Raw genomic sequence first — 27,870 nt, forward strand, 5'->3', positions numbered from 1 at the left:
ATTTATGTAATAGCCAAAGTTAATTCAGCTTTGTGCCTGAGTTTATAAATTTTCAGTAATGACAAAGTATATGCCAAATATTTCCATTGAGAGCAAGGAAAAAAGAAATTTTACTCTTGGAAATATAAATTTTTGCCAATTATACTGAAAAACTGACTTCTGTCTCAAAGGAGAAAAGGAAGTAAATGTGTAAATCATCTCAATGAGAGCCATTGAACCAAAATGAAGAAATTTGGGTTATTTGTAATACATAATATTTTTAAGAGTGACACTTTAGAAATTACATGAAAATATTTAAAAACTCTTTATGTTACTCTGTTCTTCTGTAATTCAGAATGTTCTCAGGATTACTTTGCTGAAATGAAGAAATAAAATCTTTTAAATAGTATTTCTTCCCTTAACCCCATCTCAATTAGTTATATGTATTCCTTTAGCCCATGAGTTTTGCATCTGATTTTAACTTTAAACAAAAGTCATAGCTGTTTCTTGGTTTAGTAACTGCTGATTGGTTCATTAGGAAATACCCTTTCCACAGTTACTTTAATTCTTCTGATTCATTTCCTGCCCTTCCCTCTTTAATATGTGAAGTGTTAAAGACACAGAGTTTTTCTAAACATTAAACTGATCTCTCTGGAAAAAAGAAAAGATTCAGGTGTTTATTCTCCCGTGTATGGTAAGGACTACTTAAAAATCAGAGGTTTAAAGAATTGCCAGGATATACATAATATATAGGGCTTCCCAGGTGGCTCAGTGATAAAGAATCTACCTGCCAATGCAGGAGACGCAGGTTTGATCCCTGGGTCGGGAAGATCCCCTGGAGGAGGAAATGGCAACCCACTCCTGTATTCTTGCCTGGAGAATCCCATGGACAGAGGAGCCTGATGGGCTGCAGTCCATGGGGTCACAAAGAGTCAACAGGGCTTAATGACTAAGCAACAACAACAATGTATATATAAGGCATAACTGAATCACTTTATTATTCACTCGGAACTAACACAACATTGTAAATCAGCTATGAAAGTGAAAATCAAAAAAAAAAAAAAAAAGAAAGTGAAAATCACTCAGTTGTGTCTGACTCTTTGTGACTCCATGGACTAAACAGTCCATGGAATTCTCCAGGCCAGAATGCTAGAGCGGGTATCCGTTCCCTTCTCCAGGGGATCTTCCCAACCCAGGAATCTAACCCAGGTCTCCCGAATTGCAGGTGGATTCTTTACCAGCTGAGCTACCAGGGAAGCCTGCAACATTGTAAATCAGCTATACTTCCAAAAAAAAAAAAGAATTGCCAGGCATTCTGCATAGTTCTCTTTGATAAATCATGCTGGCACAACAAAGCAGCCTCCCACATGTTACAGAAATAACAGATCATGTGTTCGCAGGAGCTAGAACAAAGACACATAAGGAATTGTATTAAGATGTGGTTCTTGGAATAACATTAGCAAATATTTAGAAATTGTGGATTGTGGAGTTCGATGAGACCCAAGGAGATTTGCAGTGTTTTTGATTTCATCCTTTGGTGTTTATGTACTGTGGATCCCTTGAGTACTCAAAGCTTGCTCTTTTTCTGATTATAGGTGAGATGATTCAACTTTTCCTGTTCTAATATTTTCGCAAAGGTTTTTTGGAGAAGTAAGGAAGACAGAATGGTTTTTGGAATTGATTGTCAGGCAGGAACAAACTGTTAGCATTTCTGTTTGTAAACTTCTTTGGATTAAACCCCTGTAGGATATTCCATTCGCAATACAAATTTTGGTTTTGGACTGTCTTTGGGAACAACATTCCATGAGGAAAGCAGTTTTTGCTTATTTCCTCTTTGATGACTTCAGCTCTCCCTGGAAGGGAAATTGGTTTGAAAGTTTGAAAATAACTGATCTAGTCCATATGCCTCTTCCCCTCCCTTCCTTTCTTTCTCTGCTGTGGAAATCTGTGTGGGATTGTTTGCTGGAGTAGATTTCCTAATATTTTATGTTGTTTGTCTCTAGTGTGTACATAGCAATATGGTTTCCATCATTCTTAGGAAGAATATTCTACAGTATTTTCTATAACTAGAAGGTAATTATAGGCTCCTCTTCCTAGTTCACAATCAAAATTTTAATTTTATTACTTTCTCTCATATTTCTGGAATAGATAGTTCCCTTTCCTTTATAACATTTCAGTGTACTTTTGAGTATACTTCTCAAATGTACATGAATATTTTTACTGTTTTTGGACCTTGTATACCCAAAATGCATGTTTACTCTCAAACATCTTTCCTGTAGCCCGTAACAATAACCTTATATGTCTGGATCCTCATATTTGTTTATAATGCTAATATTTAAGAATATGGGTAACTTTTCATTTGAATTACAACTACAAAAATCATTAAAGAAAAATCTTTAAAAGAATAAACTCATCCAAAAATGTGGGAATAATCTGTGTATTTAAAGCACATTTTTCTCACATGTTATTTTTCTTGCAGTGGACTGACTCACTGCTTATGGATTGCCAGGATTGCTAGAGAGACAAGGACAAAGGAGAAAAGAGCATTTTTCTCAAGCAACTTTGTTGGTTATCATCTTACATTAATATAATGCTCCTAACAGTTGTTAATTCTGGACACTAAATATGTTAAATCAAGATTAATAGTTAATGGAGAAGGAAATGGCAACCCACTCCAGTATTCTTGCCTGGAGAATCCCATGGACAGAGGAGCCTGGCAGGCTACAGTCCATGGGGTCGCAAGAGTTGGACATGACTTAGCGACTAAACCACTGGAGAAAGACTACCCTCAATTTGGCAGCAAGTGACAACTGTCCTTAAGATTTCTTTTTTTTTCCCCTGATAGAAAAAGAAAACACTTGGAAAATGAAAATAATAAATTTTCTATTCAAATGTAAAAAAAAAATTAATAGTTAAGAAAAAACTTGGAATTTTAAAAACAAAGAAAAATATACATAGAAAACCTAATCAGTTTATCCTTTTAAAAGTAGCTGTTGATCTTTCCTCCTTTTTAAGCCCAGTCTGTATCTCTCTCTTGCTGTCTTTTATACACACTTCCCAGAAGCAAAGAAAGAATTGTAATGAATAATGCATGTTAAATGTAACATGGTTTTTTTACTTGGGCATATTTGAGAACCTCCTACTTTTATGACATATTTCTAAAATAAATTGTAATATTAGTGTTCCCAGTAGTAAAGAGAGTATTTCTTTTGACTAAAACTTTCTAAGTGAGATTATCCTCTTTTTGCAAAAGTTCATGGGAGCAAAAATAACTGCGCCTCACCCTGCCTTCCAAATGAATAAATGTTTCACATCTTACTCTGGGCATGCAAAAACTTGAGCCCATTGGTGAGGCTTGGTCAATACAGAGAGTGCAGTAGCCAGATTTCCTGCATGTTGTGACATGGAATGACAAGCAATCTCTGTAGGAGCCTGTGCTGAATTCATCTAGAAAGGAAATATCCTTTCCCACTTCTCTTACCTATATTAAATGGATTTTGTGTTAGAACAGCATGTCATCTTACTAAAGATAATTTTAGATTCAAAATAGAAAACTGTTAAGGTTTTATTTATAAAATGGATCTTTCTCTGAATGAGAATCACTAATAAGTTAATATCATCAAGCTGCAAAACTTGTTGGTGTTTATTTTAACTTGTACTATTCTGGTCTTTTTTTTAGCTTGTATTAAAAATAGATGATATATTTGAGTCTAAGAGAGGGAAGAAAAGGGTAAAGTTACACCCTTACACTGGAAAAGATGTACCTCCCTCTAAAGGTAAGAATTGTTCCAGCTGTCCATAGCTATTAGCATATGATAGGAAGATCATTATATAATTTAATGTTTGATGTGAATTATAATTTTTGGTTTACTTTCCTGTCTCTCCCACTTAAACATAAAACTTCTTTAGCCTAAGGAATTATTTCTTGTTCTTCCTCAAATCCCTTTTATTTAGTTCTGGTTGTTGTTGTTCACTCACTAAGTCATGTCTGACTCTTTGCCAAGTAATAGCTACAAATTTAAAAATAGTTATAGACCAATGAGAATGATTTTTCATAGACAGATTTCATCCTTGTAATCCTTTGATTTATAGTCTTTTGTCAGTGTAGACTCGTTCAGTGGAGAAATGAAAATATTAGGTATATATATACTGAAGGTATGTGGTATTCAACCTATAGTCATCTAATAAGTTCAGTAGTTTTGTCCTTAAGATGCCTAGATAAAACTTTAGATTGTCTTGACTGAGAACCTTTCAACATTCATAATGAATTATTAGACTTTACAACAAACTTGCTTGTCTGGCACAGAATATGTAGAAGTTAGCAATTTTTATGTATGAGATTCATAAATGAGAAACAACAGCCAAATCATACCAGAGAATAATGTTTCATATTTTTGCAAAGACTTCCAAAGACAGAAATTTCTTAATTTCCATTAAAAAATCTATTCCTCTTTCTACAATTGAACTATGTGAAAATAAACGTCCTCATTCAACAATTCAAAACTCTTTCTTCTTACTTTGTGATGATTAAAATCATCCTGTCACCATTTAAAATGTGAATTTTCATATTTTCAGAAGCAATTATTAAAACATTTTAGTCTTCTATAGAAGAAATACTTCTAGTTATTGTTAATAATAATAGCTACTACTTAATTGAATGAAGTAATGGTTTCTTTATGTACTTTATCTGGCGTATAACATATGACCACACTGGGAGGTGTGGGGCTATCCTGATTTTACAGAGTAAGAAGCTGAGCGAGAAGAGGAAGTAGATCTATTTGAATCAAGGAACATGACACCACAAAGTCTTATTCTTCTTTATCACCAACAGTTAACTCAGTTTTTCTCATAAGTCTTGATTTTTAGCAGTTTCACTATCTCCTCTCTAGATGTTTTCATATATCCAGTAAAGATATGGTCAAATGCTCTTCATTTGTATAATTCAAAAAGAGATACAAAAAAACAAAACAAAACAAAGAGATACAGAAGATGAAAAGTAATGCCAGATATTCTGCTGGATCTTTTCAGATACATTATGATTGTCTTTTCTAAATAACTGTATGTAGCAAATATTATTGTTTTTATAGATAAGGAAATTATAAATTGCAAATTATATGAAATATCAAGGACAAATTGTTAGAAAAGATTGTCAGTTTTCCCAGATTAACAGCAATCTGTTGATAAGTATATCCACCAGATATGCTACTCTAGGTAGATTATCAGTGATCTGTTATTTGTATGCTTTATGGATTAGGAAGATTTTAGTAAAGTTGACTCTAAGAAAAGTTTTTGAAGAGTCAAATCCTTTTTTTCACTGTCTTTATTGAAAAGAACAAAAAATCAACAGCATAAAGTGCCAACTTGTAACATATACACACGAAAGGGGGAGTCCCGACAAGTTTATTTTCTTTTGCATGGCTCAGAGGAAATGTGCATTTACCCAGTCTCTGTGACCAACTTCTTCAGTGGACAGGAAGAATTTCTCTCATGCTTGAGGACTCTGGCTCAGTAGTCACAGTTCTCAGGTTTTTGTTTTCCTCCTTAAGCTTTTGTCTGTGCATCAGCAATGCCTCGTAGAACCAGATAATTTTTTTTACCTACTCTGCCAGTACATGCTAGGTTTTACTGAATCTATTCCAACCTAAACATTTCTTAACTCTCAATTCTCAAGTATCACAAAATGATTTACTGCCCTTCTTCAAAAGGCAAAATTTTGTATGTTGAAGCCACTTATCAAAAAGGGACAACCTAGTACATTTTTGATCCTTATAGATTCTCAATATTGGCTTATAAAACCCTTAACCTTCATTCCATGTCTTGGAATGTAGGTCATCAAAACCCAGAGGTGAATATGTTAAAGCAATATAAATGATCTTTTCTAAGGTCTTTGCCAGGTAAATTACCTTTCCTCCTTTCCCGTTTTCTCCTTCTTTTCTTTTCTTTTTTTCCCAGACACCTCACAGGCTCCCAAGAGGTGCCTGGTGCCAAGGATATAGATAGGGTTCAGTAGCTCGCAGTGTTTATTCTTACTTATTGATCAATAGGAAGAGCCCCACTACACTTTATGCCATTGTAGTTAGTTTGAAGTTACAGAACCTAGATAGTACACAATATTTAGATAGCTACCTTTTCTGTAACATCTCTTGTGTACTTTTCATGCCTATCTTATGGAGAGACAGTATTTTTTTATCTTCTCTTCTCCCTTATTACAAAACTAAAATGAGCACAGCAAGAAATTGCAATAATATAGAATAAGATAAAATGGAAAGCCAGTGTTTCCAGAATTTCCTGCTACTACTCCCAGAAAATTTTATGTACATGCAAATGTTTTTTCTCCTCAAATAGCTTTATACTATGTCTTGCTTTTTTAAAAAAAAAAAAGTATAATTAATATACTTTGGAGCTCTTTCAGTATCAACACACAGAGATCCACATATCTACAATGCATTTCTTTGTATAAATGTAAAAGATTTTATTTAGCTGTTTCTAACATTTTATTTAACCTGTGGATAATTAAGGTTTATAAAGAGATAAGGTTTTTTTCTCTTCAAACAATGCTGTGATGTACATTTTTTACTTATATATATTTTTGTATATTGGTTAGAATATATCTATAGAATGAGTTCTTAGCAGTGGACTTAATCAATTGTCTCATAAATAGATTGTAACAGCTTACATTTCTATGAACAACTTTTGAAAATGATATTTTCCTCACTATCTTAGTTAATACTGTGTTTTATTAGAGATTTTTATTTTTTACCAGTATCATGGTTGAAAAGTATATCTTACTTATTGTTTTAATTTACATATTTTAAATTATTAATTTGGACAGTTATGTTTATCAAGATTTATCAGTCTTTTTCTATAAATTGCCTATTCCTACCCTTTTATTCATCTTTTGTTGTGCTGTGTTTTTCCATATTCATTTATGACAACTATTTGTATATTAAGAAGACAGTCTGGTGTCTACAATGTATACTACAAATATTTTTCCAGGTTATTTGCCTTTTGAATTTACTAATGATTTTTTGTTAGATTAGAAATTTTACATTTTTATACAATCAGACTTACATACATTTTTCATTTATAACTCCTAGTCCTTGTTTTTCCTGATACTTAAAACTTTACCCCTTTCTTTACATATTAAAATTTCACTTTAACTTTTTAGATTTAATTTAGAAATTTTTCATTCTCTTGTTTACAATGTTTTATGTTTTGGTTTCTTTGTTATTGTTTTATAAATTGCCAATACACCTAGAATTGTACAGAATATTCCTTTCTGAAAGCAAAACCCCTTAGCCCCAAAATACTTAAAGTCCAATTGTGGAAAATAAGAGCAGTTCAAAGCCGTCTGAGTACTGTAAGAATTCAGAGTAAAGTTCAGTTCAGTTTGGCCTTCAAGGTGGCTTAGAAACATCTTAAAAGAGGTAGAATGTTACTTCATAAACTCGTTTGGTAATCTTTCTTAACGTCACATTTTCTTGTTAATCTAAACTGATAGTTTGTTCCATGTTGAGGTTTTGGTTAGCCAGGTTGATGCTTCTACCTGTGATTCCTTATTTGGGAATCAAAAGACAAATATGTCTACATTCTATGAATGTAGAAATAGAATCTACTCTAACCAAGACTTCCTGCAGCCAGTTTGGACTGCTGTTAAATTCTAGATTTACGGGTGCAAGGGGAATTAAGGAGGGAAGTGGGTGTGGGAAGAAGGTGGAAAGGAGTATTTTCTTCTCTGAGCCTTTTATTCTTTTTACAACTGTCCTGCCCTGATACAGCTAAGTGGTTTGGAGAAAGTTTCAGCCTCCTTATTATTCCTTGCTCTTAGGTCCCCAGGTCTATGGAACTTTTACATTATTCTCTTCCTCATGTTCCTCCGGCTGTTGTTGGACAATACAAATGGAAACTCTTTTTTTTCAGGTGAACCCAGTGGGTATGAAAGTGATGCTGAGTATCTACCAAAGAGTGAGTGAGTCAGTGGTGCTGCTCCCTTTCGCGTGATGATCCTGGTTTTAGGTGGAGTGGCACCTACCTTTGTGATGAAGCATATGTTTTCTACACCAAGTTTCACTTTGTCGGTGATTTCTTCATTATAAGATCCTGTTGAGATTTAGGGAACTAAACAATACACTGCCAGATGTTGTGACAGCATTAAAAATCTCCCATAGTTGAGAATGGATACATATATATATGTATGGCTCAGTCCCTTTGCTGTTAACTGTCATAACATTGTAATTAACTATCTACCAATACAAAATAGAAAGTTTAAAAACTCTCCCATGGTGGTGTGAGGCAAAGCTATATATTTCTTAAGATGGAATGTTCTGAGGGGAGTGGCAGAGCTGCGTGTTCAGACACATATGCAGCCGTTTCCCAGCAGCCAAAGCAGAGCATGTGAGTCATCCCCTGAGACAAAAATATCTGATTTTTTGATAGTCACTCAAGTGTAATTCTTTTTTTTTTTTCAAATGTAATTCTTTTAAGTGTCTTAGCTACCTCTGACATTGAGATAGGCAACACTGATCTGTTTCTTTTTCATAGGCATTTATATTCTAAATTACTGTGCCATTTACTTTCAGTTAAGAGTATAAACTATTCCATGCATTCTTGGTTGTACTTGTTCAAGTACTCAAAGGCTCTGTATCCTGCACCTAGTGGATTTTCACAGCAAATTATTTCATTTCTGTTTAACTGAGGCATGGAAGAAGTAGGAGACATGAAATATCAAAGCCAAGAACAGGGCAGCTCCAAGTCTGATATTTCTGACTTTATGATTAATAATCATGTGCTCCTACCAGTAGCTTCAGTTGCTTCAGGTGTTTGATTCAGTAGCCTGATTTAAGGTGAAACTTAAGTCACCATCAAGTTCAACTTGGATGTGTAAAGATGACTAACTTAGTGCTGTTGCTACTGAGAATCAGGCCCTAAAATTTTCTTGATCTGAGCTAAGCCCTTTGGAGTAAGAAGGCTTGCCTAGAGCACCTTTTTAAGTGCTCTTAATATTTTGATCCACATCATAACTTCTTTGGGGCAGAATGCATCACATCTCGAAAGAAAAGCAAAACAATTAGAGGGTGAGTCTTTCAGTCATTGGCTTAGAATGCTGCTGCTGCTGCTAATCGCTTCAGTCATGTCCGACTCTGTGTGACCCCATAGACGGCAGCCCACCAGGCTCCCCGTCCCTGGGATTCTCTAGGCAAGAACACTGGAGTGGGTTGCCATTTCCTTCTCCAGTGCATGAAAGTGAAAAGTGAAAGTGAAGTCACTCAATTGTGTCCGACTCTTAGTGACCCCATGAACTGCAGCCCACCAGGCTCCTCCATCCATGGGATTTTCCAGGCAAGAGTACTGGAGTGGGTTGCCATTGCCTTCTCCGGCTTAGGATGACACATAAGCAAATCTCTGGGATGCTTAGATTATTTCTTCTGCAAGTACTGCGTACCCCCTAGTGGAGACTATCCCAAATTATCCAGAATTTAGAACAATGAGAATAAAGGATAAATGTTATCCACTTTTGAGTGGGATTGCTCACACTGTTTAAATAGTACGCGTCTATAAATTCCTTCTTTTGAGAAACAATCTGCTAATGAATATCTCCTTATTCATTTTTTCCTCTTGTGTTTAGCACCATTTATTGATATATGTCCATCATTCATAATACATGCCAAAGAGAGAAGGGAAAACAACAGTTTGTTTCTTGTGAGAATAGTTTTGTTTTAATTTATAAAAATTGCCTCTTTATATACTTACCTTCTATAGAACTCAACTATTTTATCAGATCTTTTCCCCCACCTATGATTTCATGGTCTCAGCAGTGGCATCTGTGGTCTGGCCAGTGCTTTTACCTGACCTTGGCCGTGTGTTCTGGTGTCATGCCGTGAAAGAGGGGATAACGCAGAGTATGTGTTGGGACATGCCTAGGTATCAGTTGGGACACAGAACATCAGTCCCACTGCAGAGCCCCCAGGTGCCTGTGAGAATCTGCACTTGTCCTCCACGTGTAGAGCCCTAACAAGCATGTCTGGGTGGCAGACGTTCATTAGTCAACGTTCATTAACAATGACTGAGTCAAGATTAGCCCCACATGGGTTATGACCCCTGGGTGCTAGAGGGAAGATAGGGCTACAAAGAAAGACAATGCTCTCTGATCTCATCGCAGGTCGCCACAAGCGCATAGCACAACTGCAGCAGTCTTCCAAGAGGAATCCGCACTACCAGACTTTAGAGCGGGATCTGATTGAATTACAGGAGCAGCAGCTCTTTGAACTTTTTGTGGTGGTGTCTCTACAGAAGAAGCCGTCAGAAGGAAGCTACGTTCCCCAGGTCATACAACAATTCCCTAGCAAGGTAGGTGCACAGAGGCCATGAGGCATCCAGGAGTGGACGGCATTCCTGTGTCTGTGTATTTATCCCTCTCCTCCTGTTTACTTTGGTCTCCATCAGCTTTTACTAACGCTGTACTTCTTGTAGGACATGGATCTGATGATATCTTGTCATTATTCAAGTTGGGTTTTTATTTTGCTCTACTGCTTACTAAGTGACCTTTAGCAAGTTCAGTTCAGTTCAGTTCAGTTGCTCAATCGTGTCCGACTCTTTGCAACCCCATGAATCGCAGCACGCCAGGCCTCCCTATCCATCACCAACTCCTGGAGTTAACTCAAACTCAAGTTACGAAGCCTCAGGTTTCTGCTTCTTAATGAGAGCGAGTGAATGAGTGAAAGTCACTCAGTCATGTGTGACTCTGACCCCACGGATTGTAGCCCACCAGGCTCCTTTGTCCATGGAATTCTCCAGGCAAGAATACTGAAGTGGGTTGCCATGCCCTCCTCCAGGGGATCTTCCCGACCCAGGGATTGAACTCAGGTCTCCTGCATTGCAGGCAGATTCTTTACCCTCTGAGCTACCAGGGAAGCCCCATTCTTTTTTTCTTTTTTTTCCATTTATTTTTATTAGTTGGAGGCTAATTACAGTATTGTAGTGGTTTTTGCCATACATTGACATGAATCAGCCATGGATTTACATGTATTCCCCATCCCGATCCCCCCTCCTGCCTCCCTCCCCACCCCATCCCTCTGGGTCTTCCCAGTGCACCAGCCCCGAGCACTTGTCTCATGCATCCAACCTGAGGAAGCCCCATTCTTAATGAGGGGAATGATAAATGTGGCAGAATAAGGTAGCAGTTCAGAGCACAGACTGTGAGCCAACTGTCTGCAATTGCCACTTATTAACTCTGTGACTTAGAGCAGTTAAACTGGTCTGCATCTTGTTTTCTTCATTGGTGAAGGAGGGGTAATCATAACAGTGTCTACCCCATATGGTGAGGATTAAATGAGCTCATTATATAATAATTAATATAAGGCACTTAGAACAATTTCTAGCATATAGTAGCACAATATAATGTTATCCCATATTAGTGAGGATTTAATGAGATAATGTATGTAACATGCTTAATGCAGTTTCTGGCACATAGTAAGCACGTGATAAATGGTTACTGTTATTAACAGTATTATTTCCTTTACTCTGCCTTTTCCACAAAATCATTCATTCATTTATTTCATCAGTATTTCATAAATGCCTACTATTTGCCAAGATTATATCCTGGGAACACAACTAAAATAGATCTTTTTGGTTCCTGCCCTCACAGAGCTTACAAAATAGACCCTAAATGTGGCTCTGAGCTTTGTGACTGTAAAAATAAAGAACATGATCATTACATCAGGACTTACAAACTGATAGCCTCTGAGCTTATTGAGCCCACAGACATATTTTGGGGGGGTTGCTGTAATATAGTAATAAAACAGTAATAAAGTTTTTGTTGTCAGGTTTTTGTTTAAAAGTCAAATTTCACATAGAAATCTGTATTTTGGCTTTTTCCTGAGAAACTAGAAAGACTGCCGGCACTCAGCCCACATTCCTAAGTGGCATGAATTGGCTGAAGCTGAGTAAGGAGCTTCATGGGTATGTGACCAGTGCAGTCACAAAAGGCCTCTCTCCCCTAGAAGGGCCCTGCTCCACAGGAAACTCTCAATTTATATTTGAATTTGTGTTTTCTAAGTGAGGAGTGAGGTCTGATGAGACAGTGGGGCGTGTGCCAAGGTCTTAAAGCCTGGGTTCATGGGTGGTCTCACCTGCTTCCTCCCCAAAGTGGGTTCTCTAGTTGTCCTCACTCCTGCTTCCTGGGTCCCCAGGTCCTGTCAGGCTTCCCCCTTTCCAGCCTCACTCACTGGCTGCTGCCACCCTCTGCGGCGTGCATGGGGAGAGTCAGGATCAGGCAAGCATTAACCCCGCAGTGTCTTAAGCAACGCATGGTCTTGCTTAACGCCTTAATGCAGTGTCTTAGTGCCCTGCCCTGGGCATTGCTACTCCTATTCAGTGGGTGGTCTAGAGGGGCAAGCCTTTTCATCACCCCCAATCCAAGTACTGAGCATGTGCCTGTGTGGAGGCTACAGCCCCTTGAGGGTTGCCCAGCTGCTATGGGTTGGAGTGGCGGGCTCATGGTAAGGGAGTTACCCCGGCTCAACTTCTCCCCCGCTAGTTAGGACACAGGGTTTGAGTCCTGCGCCTGGCCCGAGGGGAAACCCTGCAGCTGGTGGGTCAGTTGTGCACCAGACTGTGGGCCAGGGGCCCTGAGCACCTGTGAATGTCCACACTTATCCCCAAGATCCTCGTGCCTGAGGGAGCATGCCTCTGAATACAAAATCAAAAACCCTGTTTTGTTTTAGAAATTAAAAGATAGGTCATTGATATTAGTTACATGAAGGCAATATGGTAATTAGAATTATCTGCTTATTTTTGTACTAATTTTTAAATGTCTTTTGACTTAACTGGATTTAGACTATTCTTTAAAGTATAATACCAAACTTACACAAAAGGGTCTTCCATGCTAGAATTTTACAGGAAGTCGCAAACCCATAATTAGGTAGCAAAGATTACATGCTAAGGGAAATGATTATATGTGGAGTGGATTCTAAAAATACTATTTTTTCTAAGTAACAGTCATCTGACTTTTCAGAACATCTTGGATTATTGATCAGGGAGTATCTTGAGCTGACTAGGTTTTTGCTATCAATATATTATAAAATAGATTTTCATTTATTTTATATTCCATGATTCACAAAAATATTCTGACTAGTATGTGAATACTTGAACTAAGATTCTTTCTCTAGATAAGAAACTGTTTTCAATAATTTCTCTCTTACATCAGATTATAGGATCTCCTCAAGTACCCTCTCTATATAAAAACAGAATTCTTTTTACTTAGAAACTGTTCCTTAGAAATTTTCAGTGATTAACAGTCTTGGCCCTCCTGTTTTATAAAACTGCACAAAAACCACTCTGAGATAACTACCTTGACTTATTGGATACCTCTTTTCCTGAGAACAGGCTGAGTTTTTTATTTCTACACTCTACTTACATAGAATATTAGTCACTTCCAATGTTTTTTTTATTTCAGGGTGATCATGGCTTTAAGCAATCCAGAGACACTGAAGAGAGGCTCAAAGTTATCCCCAAATTTTGTTTTCCTGATTCAGAAGACTGGGTGCCAACCTCAGAACTCAAGAGGTAAATAGACTACTTTATCTGATTTCTGTTTGTTGAAACTGCAAAAGTAGAATCAGAATGTTCGAGAAACAGATAGAGCCAGTAGTGAAGCTATGTATACTCTGTGGTAGGGAAGGAAGAAACAGGATTAGGACATTTCCTATGTGGGGCTCCCAAAAGAAAAGCACAGTGTCAACGGAAAAACAAGTTTGAAAGTCTCTTCAATTTGCCAGTTCTGCAGGAAAAAAAGTTCCAGTTTATATACAATCATAAATGCCACCAAGTGGACATAAAAGGAAAAAAATACTGAATTTAACTCAGAAACAGAAACAAAACACGGCAGTGTCAGCATCTTGTATCTCCCTCAAATTGTTAGAAAAAGCTATAGCCCAGACTGTATGTTCCCCTATCAAACTTGTACAAAAAGGAGGCTGGAGTTTGGAAGGTATAAGTATACTGGAAAGGAATTACAAGAAATTTCTTCCCAGTATCTAGAGGAAATTACTATTTTCAATTAATAAGACATCATCATCTCATATCCTGCTTGTAAATAGATGACTGCTTCTTTCAAAACTGGAATTACTGGTCATGTATTTAGGCTGAAAAGCATGATTATGTGAACCATATCACATGCTGATGACCTGCTGGAAGACAGCCTCAGCTGTTGCCTAAGTGGCTGTGCCCTTCCACACCGCGTTGCCTCCAGACTAAGCTGCTGCCTCTCACAACCAGTTTAGCCTGATCACCACTGTCATCTCTGAGCCATCAATCCTGATGCTTTTGTGCTCTCAGTTGCACTGCTAACCACATAGGCAGCTTCTTTCATATGGACCTGGCTGCTCCATGGTTGCCTTTTCCCTCTCCCCAGGAGATATGTGTGTTTATTCTAAAATATATGGAAAATACAGAGGAGTAAATAAAAAGCAAAAATTACAAGTCACTGGCATTCTGGTTTACTCAGAGATAATCACTGTGTTTTGAGATGTTCCCTTCCAATCTTTATTCTTGGCCATATATAAGCATATGTATATAATGTTGTTCAGATTTGAATTCCTTTTGATTGTTAATGAATTTATTTCCTGGGCCTCTCTAGGTCTTCATTTTGTGAGTTACCTATGCATTTTATCTTTTGCCTGTTTCTAATGAGGAGATGACGATTTTCCTATTAATTTTTATATATTAAGGATATAATCTTTTGTCTATCACTGTTCCATATGACCTCTCAAAACTAAGTAGAAGAATTTGGAAAGAAAGAATAGCTTATTAAAATCCTTTTTAGTTTACCTATGTGTTTGGCTAAGCTGAACATTCAACAGAAGGAAAATAGACTTGATTAATAGCTGACCAGATAAATAAGAAAGTGACAGGAGGCAGTGGCTTCAACAGCTCATCCGATACCTGTTCTCTCACTCCAGTGCAAAGCAAGATGTTCTCAAGGGCTGGACCTTTGAGAATTTGAGAATTTTCCCTCAGGATGAACATGACTTGCAATAAATATAATATCAGTGCTTCCTCTTACATCACAAAATGGCTGCTGTTAGACACTAATTTTTTAATTGCTTGTTCCAAGGAATGTGATAAGTAGTTGTTTGAATCTCAAACTGTTGACTGTTTTTTCAGTGAAACCTTCTCCTTTGTCTTAACTGGTGAAGATGGGAGCCGGTGGTTTGGTTACTGTAAGAAACTGTTGGTAAGTACCAGACTTGTGCTCCAGGCAGCTTTGGTCGAGAAACAATAGAGTCAGACTAGGAACTTCAGAAGCATAATCTCTAGATGAGTCTGGGGACTACTCATTGATTTGTGTATTACAAAGAAACTGTGTCAGCTTTAAATAGTAAGAGCAGGGTGGAGGTTAGCCACAGAGTGTTTCAGAATAGAAGGGGTATGGATTTATTTTATTTGTTTGTCTGTAATAGATAGTGAAAGCACTGACATTGTAGCGGAAGTCAGTCTGCTTATGTTTGAGGAATGGAGTACAGTGAGCAAGTCGAGGGAGCTCTGAGTTACTTTCTTCTTGCTTAGATGCCTTCATTAAGCTGGAATAAATCATACCTTTTTTTTTTTTTTAGCATTTTTCCATCTTTCAGTGTTCATTGAGAATGAGACCTTTGGTTCCTACTCTATACTAAGGACTATTAAGAGGTACTAATAGTCCAAATTAGTAAAGACTTGTGTTACTTAATTTTTGCTTTGTTGTTATTGTTGTTGTTTAGCCAGAAGGCAAAGGAAAGCGACTCCCTGAGGTATACTGCATGGTCAGTCGCCTAGGCTGCTTCAACCTTTTTTCAAAGGTGAGTGGGAATGGGTGCTATGAAAGGTGGTGTCCTTTCTGAGCTCTGAGTATGTCTTTGTTTCTGATGACTTCACTAAGCAATGTTAAGTGGCATAGACTTTTAACATTCTACTTTAGAAAGGGTTTTCCATTAGTAGATTCCAACTACAGGTTTGAAGGCTTAAACTTAGATCTCTAAACCACATGATGTTGCCCTGTAATTCTCATTTTGGTTTGCTAAACCTTGCTGCTTAAAGTGGAACTTTGCCTGAAGTTTATCTTGTCTCATGTCTTTCCCAGACACCGAACTGCAGGATATTATTGTGTTACCTTCTTTGCCCCTTCCTTGGTGATATAAAAAGGGGCTGCTTTCTAAAATTAAATTGATTTATTTTAATAACTCTTCTTAGAGATTTAAAGATACTCCAAGAGAAAGGAGGCCTTTAATGAACTTTTATTAAGGGTGGCAGAAGCTTATCTGTCTTAAAATTAGTGATTGTATTATTTTCAAGTTTGTGCACCCAGTTTTTCAGTTCCTTTAATAGAATTCTTTTATGTTTTTGAACTGAGTCCTTAATTAAAAAAAAAAAGATACGTTTTGTGTATATAGATTCTGGACGAAGTAGAGAAAAGAAGAGAAATGTCTCCAGCTTTGGTTTACCCCTTCATGCGAAGTGTCATGGAAGCTCCTTTCCCAGCTCCTGGACGCACCATCACAGTGAAGAGCTACCTCCCTGGGGCTGGAGATGGGGTGAGTTAGTTAATTTTGAGGAGACTCGCTAGCTGCCAAAAAGCAATCCTTATGCTAGTGGACCTTACTTGATAGAAACCTTTCTCCTTTTCATAAATTGCACAGAGTGTGTTTCAGTCACAGAAGTACTAGAGAATCCAGTTCATCTGTGAGATTGTTGATCCTAGACACAAGAACCAGAGGTTTCTCTACCATTCATAGACCGAACCACTCATAAATTGACCTGCATGAGGTCAATTTCAATATGATAAATGTTGTCCGGTGGGATGAAAGATTTCACCAGAAATTTATGGCATGAAACTAAAGTATTAAGTCTTGAGATCAGTGTAGGCTGATTCACAAACTCTGCAGCAGCCCCTCTCTCTTGAATTTAATCTGTAAAAGAGTGACAGGCTCCATTAGTATTGTCATTAGGGATCTTTTCCCACCTCAGCTCCCCTGATTGAAATGTTTGCATTTCAGTCCATTGAACTGTGCCGGCCACTGGACTCGCGACTGGAACATGTTGATTTTGAGTGTCTCTTTAAGTGCCTCAGTGTGTGCCATCTCATTCGAGTCTGTGCCTCTCTCCTCTTGGAGCGGAGGATAATCTTTGTCGCCAACAGCCTAAGGTGAGAAATAAGTAAGATATGTCACTTCAGACTGGGGTTTTACTTGTTCTTAGTGTTTTAGAATTTGGCCACATTAAAAAAAATGTTTAGGTAGGATCTCAATTACTTAATGCTGTAGCGACATGAATAATCCAAAAGCTATTTGCGTTCAGCTATACCAGTTTCTTTTGAGGGTTGCAATTAATTTACCTTCAAAATGTGTTCTGTTGAAACTTGTTAAAAATTGGTATTGCTTCTCTGAGTATACACTAGTTTTTAGCAATATAAATTGTGGGAAACATCTGGATTGAGATTAACGATTTTCAGAAAATTAAGTTAAAAATTTAAATAGGATGTTAATGAGTAATCACAGAATTGTTAATCTGCGATCACTGGTATCAGTTTGTAATCCTGTAATTTCATATCTGACATGCCCACCATATGTTGCTGTTTATGTGACACCAGTTTGCTTTCTCCTCTGGCTAGCACCCTGTCAAAATGTGGTCATGCCGTGGTTGCCACACTGTATCCATTCACCTGGCAGCATACCTACATCCCAGTCCTGCCAGCATCTATGATTGACATTGTATGCTCACCTACTCCATTCCTTATTGGAATCTTGTCTTGCTCCTTACCACAGCTCCAGGACCTACCCATCGAAGAGGTAATATGGGAGAATTAGTACCTGTGAAAAAGATTGGCTCACTGGCAAATGAAAACAAGTGATTTTTAACAGTGATGGATATGTCATTAATTAATAATAGCATGTACTTCTTATTGTTATGCTATCATATTTTTGTATCTGCTTATTAAAATGAGTAAAATACTATAGTACACATGAATCTGAAGTTATATCTTATTTACAGCATTGAACCATGTGCTAATTCTTGTGTTATTCTGAAGAATAGGTCTTTAAAAAAAAAAAATCATACAATAAACTACTCTGGGTTAATTTTTAAATTCTTTCAAATATAACACACATACAGATAAGTTCCCAAAACAAAATGTACAGCTCAGTTAATTATCACAAAGTGAATGCTAATGGTAACCAACACTGGAATAGAATAGAGACATTACAGCCATGGAAACAAAGTCCTCATCATGTCTTCTTTTTCTTGCTTTAAAATTTTTTTTAATATAAATTTATTTATTTTAATTGGAGGCTAATTACTTTACAATATTGTAGTGGTTTTACCATACACTGACATGAATCAGCCATGGATTTACATGTGTTCCCCATCCTGAACCCCGCTCCCATCTCCCTCCCCATCCCATCCCTCTGGGTCATCCCAGTGCACCAGCCTCAAGCACCCTCTCATGCATCGAACCTGGACTGGTGATCCGTTTCACATATGATAATATACATATTTCAGTGCCATTCTCTCAAATCATCCCACCCTCGCCCTCTCCCACAGAGTCTAAAAGACTGTTCTTTACATCTGTGTCTCTTTTGCTGTCTCGCATATAGGGTTATCGTTGCCATCTTTCTAAATTCCATATATATGCGTTAGTATACTGTATTGGTGTTTTTCTTAAATTTTTAAAAAATTATTCTGACTTATTGTTTGGCCACACTGTGTGGCATGTAGGATCTTAGTTCCCTGACCAGGGATCAAACCTCTGCCCCTGCATTGGGAGCTCAGCATCTTAACCCCTGGACTGCCAGGGAAGTCCCCCATCATGCTTTCCTCAAATCACTGTTCTCTTCCCCACTCCTTGCAAAAGCTAACTATTATCTTGACTTTTTTGATGCTCATTTTCTTGTTTTTCTTTATAACTTAACATCCTAGGCATGTATCCCTAGACAATATAGTTCAGTTTTGCCTGGTTTTAAGCTTGATATAAATGGATTCATACAGCAATATTTTTCTTTTCTTTTTTTTCTTAGTCTGGCTTCTTTCAAGCAACATTATATCTTTAAGATTCACCCATGTTGATGAGTTTATCAGTAGTTTGATCATTCTGATTGTGTATAGTAATCCATTGTGTAAATGTACTGCAATGTTCTCATCCATTCCATAGTTGATGGACATTTGCGTTGTTTCCAGTTTGGGGTTATTATTAATAATGCTGCTATAAATATTCTTGTTCATGACCCTTGGTACATATGTGCATGCAGTTTTATGGGCAAATATTTGGAAATGGAATTGCTGGGTCATAGAGCAAACATATCTTCAACTTTAGTAAGTAAAGTCAAGCTTTTCCAAAGTAGTTGTGCCAAGTTAAGCTTCCTCCAGCAGTGGATGAGAGTTCCTGTTTCTCCATATCCTTTTCAGCCCTTGTTGTGTTCACTTCATATCATTTAGCTTTTCAACTTTAGTAAGTAAAGTCAAGCTTTTCCAAAGTAGTTGTGCCAAGTTAAGCTTCCTCCAGCAGTGGATGAGAGTTCCTGTTGCTCCATATCCTTTTCAGCCCTTGTTGTGTTCACTTCATATCATTTAGCTTATCAGATAGTTGTATTTTATTTTGGTTTTATTAGTATTCCTTGATTGTGGTTGAGGGTGAGCATCTTTCTATATGTTTATCAGCCATTTGAGTGTCATCTTTTGTAAAATTGATAGGCTATCCTTCTACTGAATTATTTACTTTCACTGATTTGTAAGAGGCCTTTTCATACTCTGAATGTGAACTCCTTTGTGGTTTGCCTTTTCATTCTCCAAAAATATTTTTTTTAAATATGGAAATGTTCTTAATTTTAATGTGGCCAGAATTGTCAATCTTTTTTTTTTTCCCCTATGGTTAGTGTTTGTGTGTGTGTGTGTGAACTGCTTAAGTTTTTCTTAATATTAGCTTCATGGAAATAGTCTCCTCTGTTAGCTCCTGGAAGCTTTATTATTATGCCTTTAATTTTTGGCTCTTAAGCCTGGAGATTGGTTTTTTATTTTATTTTTTTATATATAATAGGAGGTAGGGGGAATTTCCTGGCAGTCTGTGTTAGGACTCAGCACTTTCACTGCTGAGGATGTCGGTTCAGTCCCTGGTTGGGGATCTCGCAAGCTGCGCATGTGACCAAATTAAAAAAAAAAAAGAAAGGAGGTAGGGATCATTTCATTTTTAAAATATGGATAGCCTACTATCCCAGTACCACTTATTGAAAAAACTCTTTGTCTATTACACTGATGGGTTAACCTCCCCCCTCCAATTTTATTGAGAAGTGATTTACATATAACACTGTATTAGTTTCAGTGTACAGCATAATGATATGATACCTGCATTTATTTGAGGGCTTCCTCGGTGACACTAGTGATAAAGAACCCACCTACCAATGCAGTAGGCATAAGAGACATGGTTTGATCCCTGGGTGGGAATAATCCCTTGGAGGAGGAAGTGGCAATCCATTCCAGTATTCTTGCCTGGAGAATCCCATGGACAGAGGAGCCTTGCAGGCTACAATCCATAGGGTCACAAATAGACATGACTGAAACAACTTAGTACACACGCATGCATGCATATATTTCAAAATGATTACCACAGTAAGTTTAGTTAATATCCATCACCTAACATAGTTAGAAAAAATTTTTTCTTGTGATAACAACTTTTAAGATGGTTTCTTAGCAAGTTTCAAATATACAATATAGTATTGTTAACTATAGTCACCATGCTGTACATTACATATCCAGCACTTACTTACCTTGTAACTGGAAATTCGTGCCTTTTGATTCCCTACACCCATTTTATCAATCTTCCAACCCATCTCTGGCAACCATCAATCTGTTCTATGTATCTATGAATTCGGTTGTTTTAGATTCCACATGTAAGTGAGATCATATGGTATTTGTCTTTCTCTGCTTGACTTATTTCACTTAGCATCCATATTATTACAACTGGCAGGATTTCCTTCTTTTTATACCTGAATAATATTCCATTGTATATATGTACCACATCTTTATCTAGTCATCTGTTAATGGACAGTTAGGTTGTTTCATTGTTATGGCTGTTGTAAATAATGCTGCAGTGAACATGGGGGTGCAGCTATTCTTCAAAATAGTGACTGTGGATACATGCCCAGAAGTGGCATTGCTAAATTATGCACTGGTTCTATTTTTAATTTTTTGAGGAACCTCCTTAATATTTCCAGAGTGGCAGAACCAATTTACATTTCCATAAAGAGTACACAATAGTTTCCTTTTCTCTACATTCTTGCCAGTATCTGTTATCTCTTGTCTTTTATTAATAATCATTCTAACAGGTGATAATATCACATTATGGTTTTTTGGTCTGCATTTCTTTGATGTGGAGTACCTTTTCATATGTTTATTAGTCATCTGCATGCCTTCTTTGGAATAATGTCTATTCAATTCCTCTGCCTATTTTTTGTTTTTCTTTCCTCCACCTGTTCTTAAATTGGATTCTTTGGGGTTTATTTTTTTGGCTGTTGAGTTGTATGAGTTCTTTATCTGTTTTGGATATTAACCCCTTATCCAGTATATGATTTTCATATTTTCTCCCATTCTGTAGGTTTTCTTTTTATTTCTGATGGTTTCCTTTGCTGTGCAGAAGCTTTTTAGTTTGATGTAGTCCCACTTGTTTATTTTTGCTTTTGTTACCTTTGCTTTTGGTGTCAAATCCAAAAAATCATTGCCAAGACCAATGTAAAGATGCTACCCCACTGTGTTTTCTACGAGTTTCATGATTTCAGGTCTTATGTTTAAGTCATTAATTCATTTTGAGTTGATTTTATGTTTGGTGTAAGATAGGGATCCAATTTTATTTTTTGGCATGCCGCTAATTTTCCTATAACCATTTATTGAAGAGATTGTCCTTTCCCTGTTGTGTATTCTTGGCTCCATTGTCAAAAGCTAGTCGGCTATTTGTGAGGTTTATTTTTGAACCGTGTTTTCTGTTCCATGAAGCTATGTGTCTGATTTATACTAGTACTACACTGTTTTGATTCCTACAGCTTTGTAATATAGTTTGAAATGAGAAAGTATGATGGCCTCTACCTTTATTCTTCTTTCATAAGATTGCTTTGGCTATTTGGAGTCTTTTGTGGTTCCACAGAAATTTTAGAATTGTTCTGTTTCTGTGAAAATTGCCACTGGAATTTTGCTAGCGATTGCATTGACTCTGTAGATTGCTTTGGGTAGTACAAACTTTTTAACAATATTGATTCTTCCACTCCATGAGCACAGAATATCTTTCCATTTATTTGTGTATTGTTCAGTTCCTCTTACCAGTATCTTATAGTTTTCAGCATCGATATCTTTTACCTCCTTGTTTAAATTTATTCCTAGGTATTTTATTCTTTTTGATGTAGTTGAAGATGAAGTTGTTTTCTTAATTTATTTTTCAGATGCTTTATTGTTAGTGTATAGAAACATTTCTAATTTGGGTATTAACTTATTTTTTAACTTGTTACTATGGAAATTTTAAACATATGTAAAAATGAAAAAAGTAAAATTAATTACCCTCCTTAAATACTTATAAAGTTTAGGCTAATTGTACTGCCTCTCTCCCATAATATTTTGAAGCATATCCTGATGTTATTTCATAATTCTAAATATTATAATATAAATCTCTAAGCCTAAGATCATTTCAACATAATCACAATACCATTATCATACCTAAAAAATTTAATAACAGTTTCTTAATATCAGAAAAATTCAATATTCAGATCTCTAATTATTTCATAAATTTTTAACAGCTTGAATTAGGTCCCAAATAAAGTCTATGCACTGTATTTGGTTGGTGTGGTTTTTTTAGTCTCTTTTAATCTCTAGGTGTGCCACCATCATTTTTTTTTTAACTTGAAATATTTTTTACTAGTGTTGATGAGTTAGCTTTTAAATGGGCTAAAACTTTAAGTTAATGCATAACAATATCCAATCACTTTATATGCTGGAAACTATTATAATATTTAAGTCAGTTATATTTCAATTAAAAACAAAACCAAAAAACCCTTTAAGTTTATTTAAAACTATTCCCATTGCATGAAAGAATCAAAGCATTATTCCTGATCTAACAATGCCTAATGTATTTCTCTCTGAATGTCTCAGGTTTAACTTGTCTGGCTCCTTTATTCCATAGGTGCTGATAGTTGATCTCTGTGCAGACAAGTTTTTACAGGAGGTGAGTGACAAAGGAGATGATTACATAATGTTTGGGGATAATTGGCCAGAAAATATGTGAAAGTACTTAGAGAAGGTGACTCAGGCAAGACCTATAGTTCCTACACACACACTTGACTTGACACTGGCCAATCATACAAGATTGACCTGAAAAATTTGTCTTGGGTTCATAGCTGTCTGTCTCAATTTAAGGAAGGAGGAAACAGATTAAATGTCATTCTCAAAAGAGGTAACCCTCCCTTCAAGTCTTATGGGTTGATGTATAGGCCTCTAATTTAATTAAATTTAACAAGCATTCAACACCAATTATTTCTGGATATTCTTCTAGTCAGTCAGAAACTAAAGATGAGTAAGACACTCAGCTTGATCCCTCAGGCCTTACAGTTTAAAGGGGGAGAGGGAGTAGATATAGCCATAAAGTTTTAGAAATGATATATATTTGAAATTTGCATAAGATACAGTAGGGGCGAAAAAGAAATGGTCACTTATTCTGGATAGTGAAGAGGAGAATTAGAAAAGCCTTAGAGCAACCCTCTGTATGTAACCTGTATATAGGTTTTTGAGCACTGAACACAGGGTGAAAAGAATGTTTCCAGAGACTTTCTTTTTTCGTAATCAATCAGCTCATCACATTTGAAGCACCATTTATTTGGGAATGATCTTTGTAATATATCATAAGACTTGGAGATGAGAACTCTTTGGTATGGAAACTTCCAAAGAGTCTTATAAGACATATTTATTTTTCTTAAATTTAATTAAGATGTTCCCTGGTGGCTCAGATGGTAAAGAATCTGCCTGCAGTGCAGGAGACCAGGGTTCAATCCCTGGGTCGGGAAGATCCCCTGGAGAAGGGAATGGCTACCTACTGTAGTATTCTTGCCTGGAGAATCCCATGGATAGAGGAGCCTAGCAGGCTACAGCCCACAGGGTCATAAAGAGTCGGACACCACTGAGCGACTAACCATAAACATCATGGATCCTGTTCAATGTAGGGAAGGAAGCTTCAGACAGACTCTTTTTAGCCGAAATACATACAAAGCCACCTGTGGAACTTGGGGGACTTTAATAGGGCCCTAAGTTTGAGACTTTCTCTCTCAAAGCTCATGAAAATCTCAATTTTCTTCTCTTAAGGTATCTGATGAAGATGAAATTCTACCACCTAAACTACAAGCTGCCCTGATACAGATTTTGGAAGAACGAAATGAAATATTGGCTCAGGAGCAGAATTTTTCACAAGGTATGAGACAAGTGGCTGAGAGTTTAAGGTCAGGACAGTAAAAACCAAATGCCCAGCATCCTGCCAAAGCATATACAAAAATAGTATGAGATTGCCTGTGCCTTCATAAGCTGATAGTCAGCTTCCTTGCTCACCCTCGATGTGCCAAGTCCCCTTCTATTTCAGGACTTTGGCACTTGCTCAGTTCCATGTATGGAATGCTGTTCTCTTAAGCACATGGCTCCTGCTCTTTGTTCTTGTAGGTCCATGCTCAAATGTCACTTTCTTAGTGAGGCTTTTCCTGACTGTCCTGTTTAAAATTGTTCCCATTCCCTTAGCACTTCTTGTCCTCCTTCCTGACCTAATTTTTCTCCATGGCCTTCATCACCATCTGATGTGCTAGAATGTAAGTTCTATGAGAACAGTGACTGTCTATTTGTTTTCTATTCCCAATGCTTTGAACTTCCAGTTTGTTTAGTATTTCCAATACTTTCCAATCTATTTCACTAAATAGGTACTCAGTAAGTATTTGTTGAATGAAAAGATGAATAATATTTATTGGGTGGCTTACTGTATGCCAAGCATTGTTTTAAGCACTTAGCATACATCTTATTTGATCCTCATAATATCTGTATGAAGCAGGTGTTATTATTTAATCCCCATTTTACAGATGAGAACTCAAAGGCTGTTAGAGAAGGAGCAAGTTTAAAGGAGTAACTAAAAGTTCAGTTTTGAACATTGTTTGAGATACCTGAAAGTCGCCCAGTTGTGTCTAATTCTTTGCAACCCCATGGACTGTATAGTCCATGGAATTTTTCGGGACGGAATACTGGATTGGATAGTCTTTCCCTTCTCCAGGGGATCTTCCCAACCCAGGGATCGAACCCAGGTCTCCCGTGTTTCAAGCGGATTCTTTACCAGCTGAGCCACAAGGCAAGCCCAAGAATATTAGAGAATATTAGAGAAGATAGCCTATCTCTCCTTCAGCAGATCATCCTGACCCAGGAGTTGAACAGATTGAACCGGGGTCTCCTTTATTGCAGGCAGATTTTTTACCAACTGAGCTGTCAGAGAAGCCCATAATTTCAGAGAGATTTATATCATTCTCTTAACAGTTTCATCTTCCCAACCCAGGGATCCAACCCAGGTCTCCCGCATTGTAGGCAGATTCTTTACCAGCTGAGCCACAAGGGAAGCCCAAGAATACTGGAACAGGTAGCCTATCCCTTCTCCAGCAGATCTTCCCGACCCAGGAATCAAACCAGGGTCTCCTGCATTGCAGGTGGATTCTTTACCAACTAAGCTATCAGGGAAGCCCCTTTAGCTACCTGTTGGATACCTACCTAATATCTGGCAGACATTCAGCTGGAGATATCAAGTAGGCATTTATATACAAGAATTTGAGATTCAGAGGAAAGATTTAGACTAGAGACTTACATTGCTATTTTAAAGCTGAGAAACCAGATGAGATAACCCAATAGAGTGAGTATAAGTAGAAAATTTAAACGATTTAAGGATTGAGCCCTGGTTGGGAACGATGTGCTTGAATTTACAACTTTTGGCAGTTGGGAAGAAAAGAATCCAGCAAAGGAGACTAAAAGGAGCAGCTAGTGAAGTAGGTGGAAACACAGGAGTATGGATTGCAGAAGCTGAGTGAAGAAAGTGTTCCATGAAGGAAAGAGTAAACAGTTACATTTAATGCTGCAAAGAGGCCAATAATATGAAAACTGAGAACTGACCAGTGGATTTTACAATGGGAAGGACTCTGGAGACCTTGGTAACAGCAGATTCAATGAAATGGTGGGAAGAAAGTGAGACACAGGAAAGTTCAAGAGAAAACTAGAATGACCTTCATCTTTTTCTAAAATTTTAGTGGAAGTGCAAAAGGCCAAGAATAGCTAAGACACTCCTAAAAAAGAACAAGATTGACAAACTTGCCCTACAGAACATCAAGATTAATTATAAGATCACAGTAATTGACATTACTTGGTTTGGGTTCAGAAATAAGCAAATAGAGCAATAAAAATGGGAAGAATAGAGAATGCACATGCCTAAGGAAACTTGATTTGTCTGTCAGCACCAGCACTGAATAGCAGTGGGAGAAGAATGATCCATTCAATAAACAATTCTAGGGCAGCTGGTGTTCCACATGAAAAGAAACAGAGATGGATCTGTACTCCATGTTATACACAGAATTAATTCTGATAAATTAAAGACTTAAATGTTACAAGTAAAATATTAAAAATGTTTAGAAAATGATAAAGAATATTTTATGTTTGGGGACAGTAATGGATTTCTGAAATGTGGCACAAAGAGCACAGACTATAAAGGGTGAGATTGGTTAATTTGACTCTGCTAATTTAAAAAATATTGACTATTTATTTATTTGGCTGCATTGGGTCTTTAGTTGCAGCATGTGGGATTTTTTTTTCTTTTTAGTTGTAGCACATTTTTTTGTGGCATATGAGGTCTTTTTTAGTTGCAGCCGCCTGTTGGGTTCCAGTTACTGGACCTGGGATCAAACTCAGGCCCCCTGCATTGGGAACATGGAGTCTTAGCCACTGGACCACCCAGGAAAGTCCCTGACTATGTTAAATTTTAAAATTTTCTGTTCATCAAGGGCCACCATGGAAAAGGAATAAAAAACAAGATGCAAACTAAATGAAGACATTTTCAACAAATATAACTAACAAAGGAAGAGTATCTAGACTTTAGTTTTTTAAAAATTCCTCCAATTTAAAAGTAAAAAGATGATCAACCCAAGAGAAAAATGGGGGAAAGATATGAACAATCATTTCATAGAAGAGGAAACATGAAAGGCCAACAAATATATGAAAAGATACACAACCTCATCAAAATCAAGAAAATGTAAATTAAAACCACGCTGAGATACCATTTTATATCTATCTTATTGGTAAAAATTTTTAAAGTCTGACAATATCAAGTATTGATAAGAATGTTTAAATTAGTTCAGTACCTTTGAAAAACAATTTGGCATCATCTAATAATGTTAAGGGTGTATATATCCTACAACCCAACAATTCCATTTTAAATATATACAAAAGAGAGCTCTTGCACATGATAACAAGGAAACAAGTACAGTAATTTTTGTAGTGGTATTGTATGTGATAGCAAAAACTAAAAACAACCTAAATGTCCACTGACAAGAGAATATAGCATTAAAAATGAATCTTAAAAACACACACTGAGGACTTCCCAGTGGTTGAGTCTGCCTGCCAATGCAGGGACACCGGTTCGATCCCTGGTCCCAGAAGATTCCACAAGCTGTGGATCAGCTAAACCTGTGGGCCACAACTACTGAAGACTGCACACCCTAGAGCCTGCTCTCTGCAGTAAGAGAAGCCCACACACCGCAACTAGAGAGTAGCCCCCACTCATGCAACTAGAGAAACGAAAACCCAGCCCAGCCAAAAATAAAAAAAATTTAAAAA

General features: G+C 37.0%; 1 protein-coding gene across 2 annotated transcripts in view; it reads left to right on the plus strand.

The window, feature by feature from the left end:
* DENND2C (DENN domain containing 2C) overlaps positions 1 to 27,870 on the plus strand; it is an 88,624-nt gene that overhangs the window by 54,079 nt on the left and 6,675 nt on the right. For both annotated transcript variants that reach the window (XM_020875855.2, XM_020875857.2), the window contains exons 6-16: positions 3,659 to 3,755; positions 7,900 to 7,944; positions 10,139 to 10,326; positions 13,433 to 13,542; positions 15,142 to 15,211; positions 15,735 to 15,812; positions 16,404 to 16,544; positions 17,007 to 17,155; positions 17,621 to 17,798; positions 23,162 to 23,203; positions 24,334 to 24,439. In XM_020875855.2, coding sequence (XP_020731514.2) covers positions 3,659 to 3,755; positions 7,900 to 7,944; positions 10,139 to 10,326; positions 13,433 to 13,542; positions 15,142 to 15,211; positions 15,735 to 15,812; positions 16,404 to 16,544; positions 17,007 to 17,155; positions 17,621 to 17,798; positions 23,162 to 23,203; positions 24,334 to 24,439 — 1,204 coding nt within the window. The remainder of the gene's footprint in view (positions 1 to 3,658; positions 3,756 to 7,899; positions 7,945 to 10,138; positions 10,327 to 13,432; positions 13,543 to 15,141; positions 15,212 to 15,734; positions 15,813 to 16,403; positions 16,545 to 17,006; positions 17,156 to 17,620; positions 17,799 to 23,161; positions 23,204 to 24,333; positions 24,440 to 27,870) is intronic.

Source organism: Odocoileus virginianus, unplaced genomic scaffold (assembly GCF_023699985.2).
Source record: "Odocoileus virginianus isolate 20LAN1187 ecotype Illinois unplaced genomic scaffold, Ovbor_1.2 Unplaced_Contig_8, whole genome shotgun sequence".
Classification (NCBI taxonomy): domain Eukaryota; kingdom Metazoa; phylum Chordata; class Mammalia; order Artiodactyla; family Cervidae; genus Odocoileus; species Odocoileus virginianus.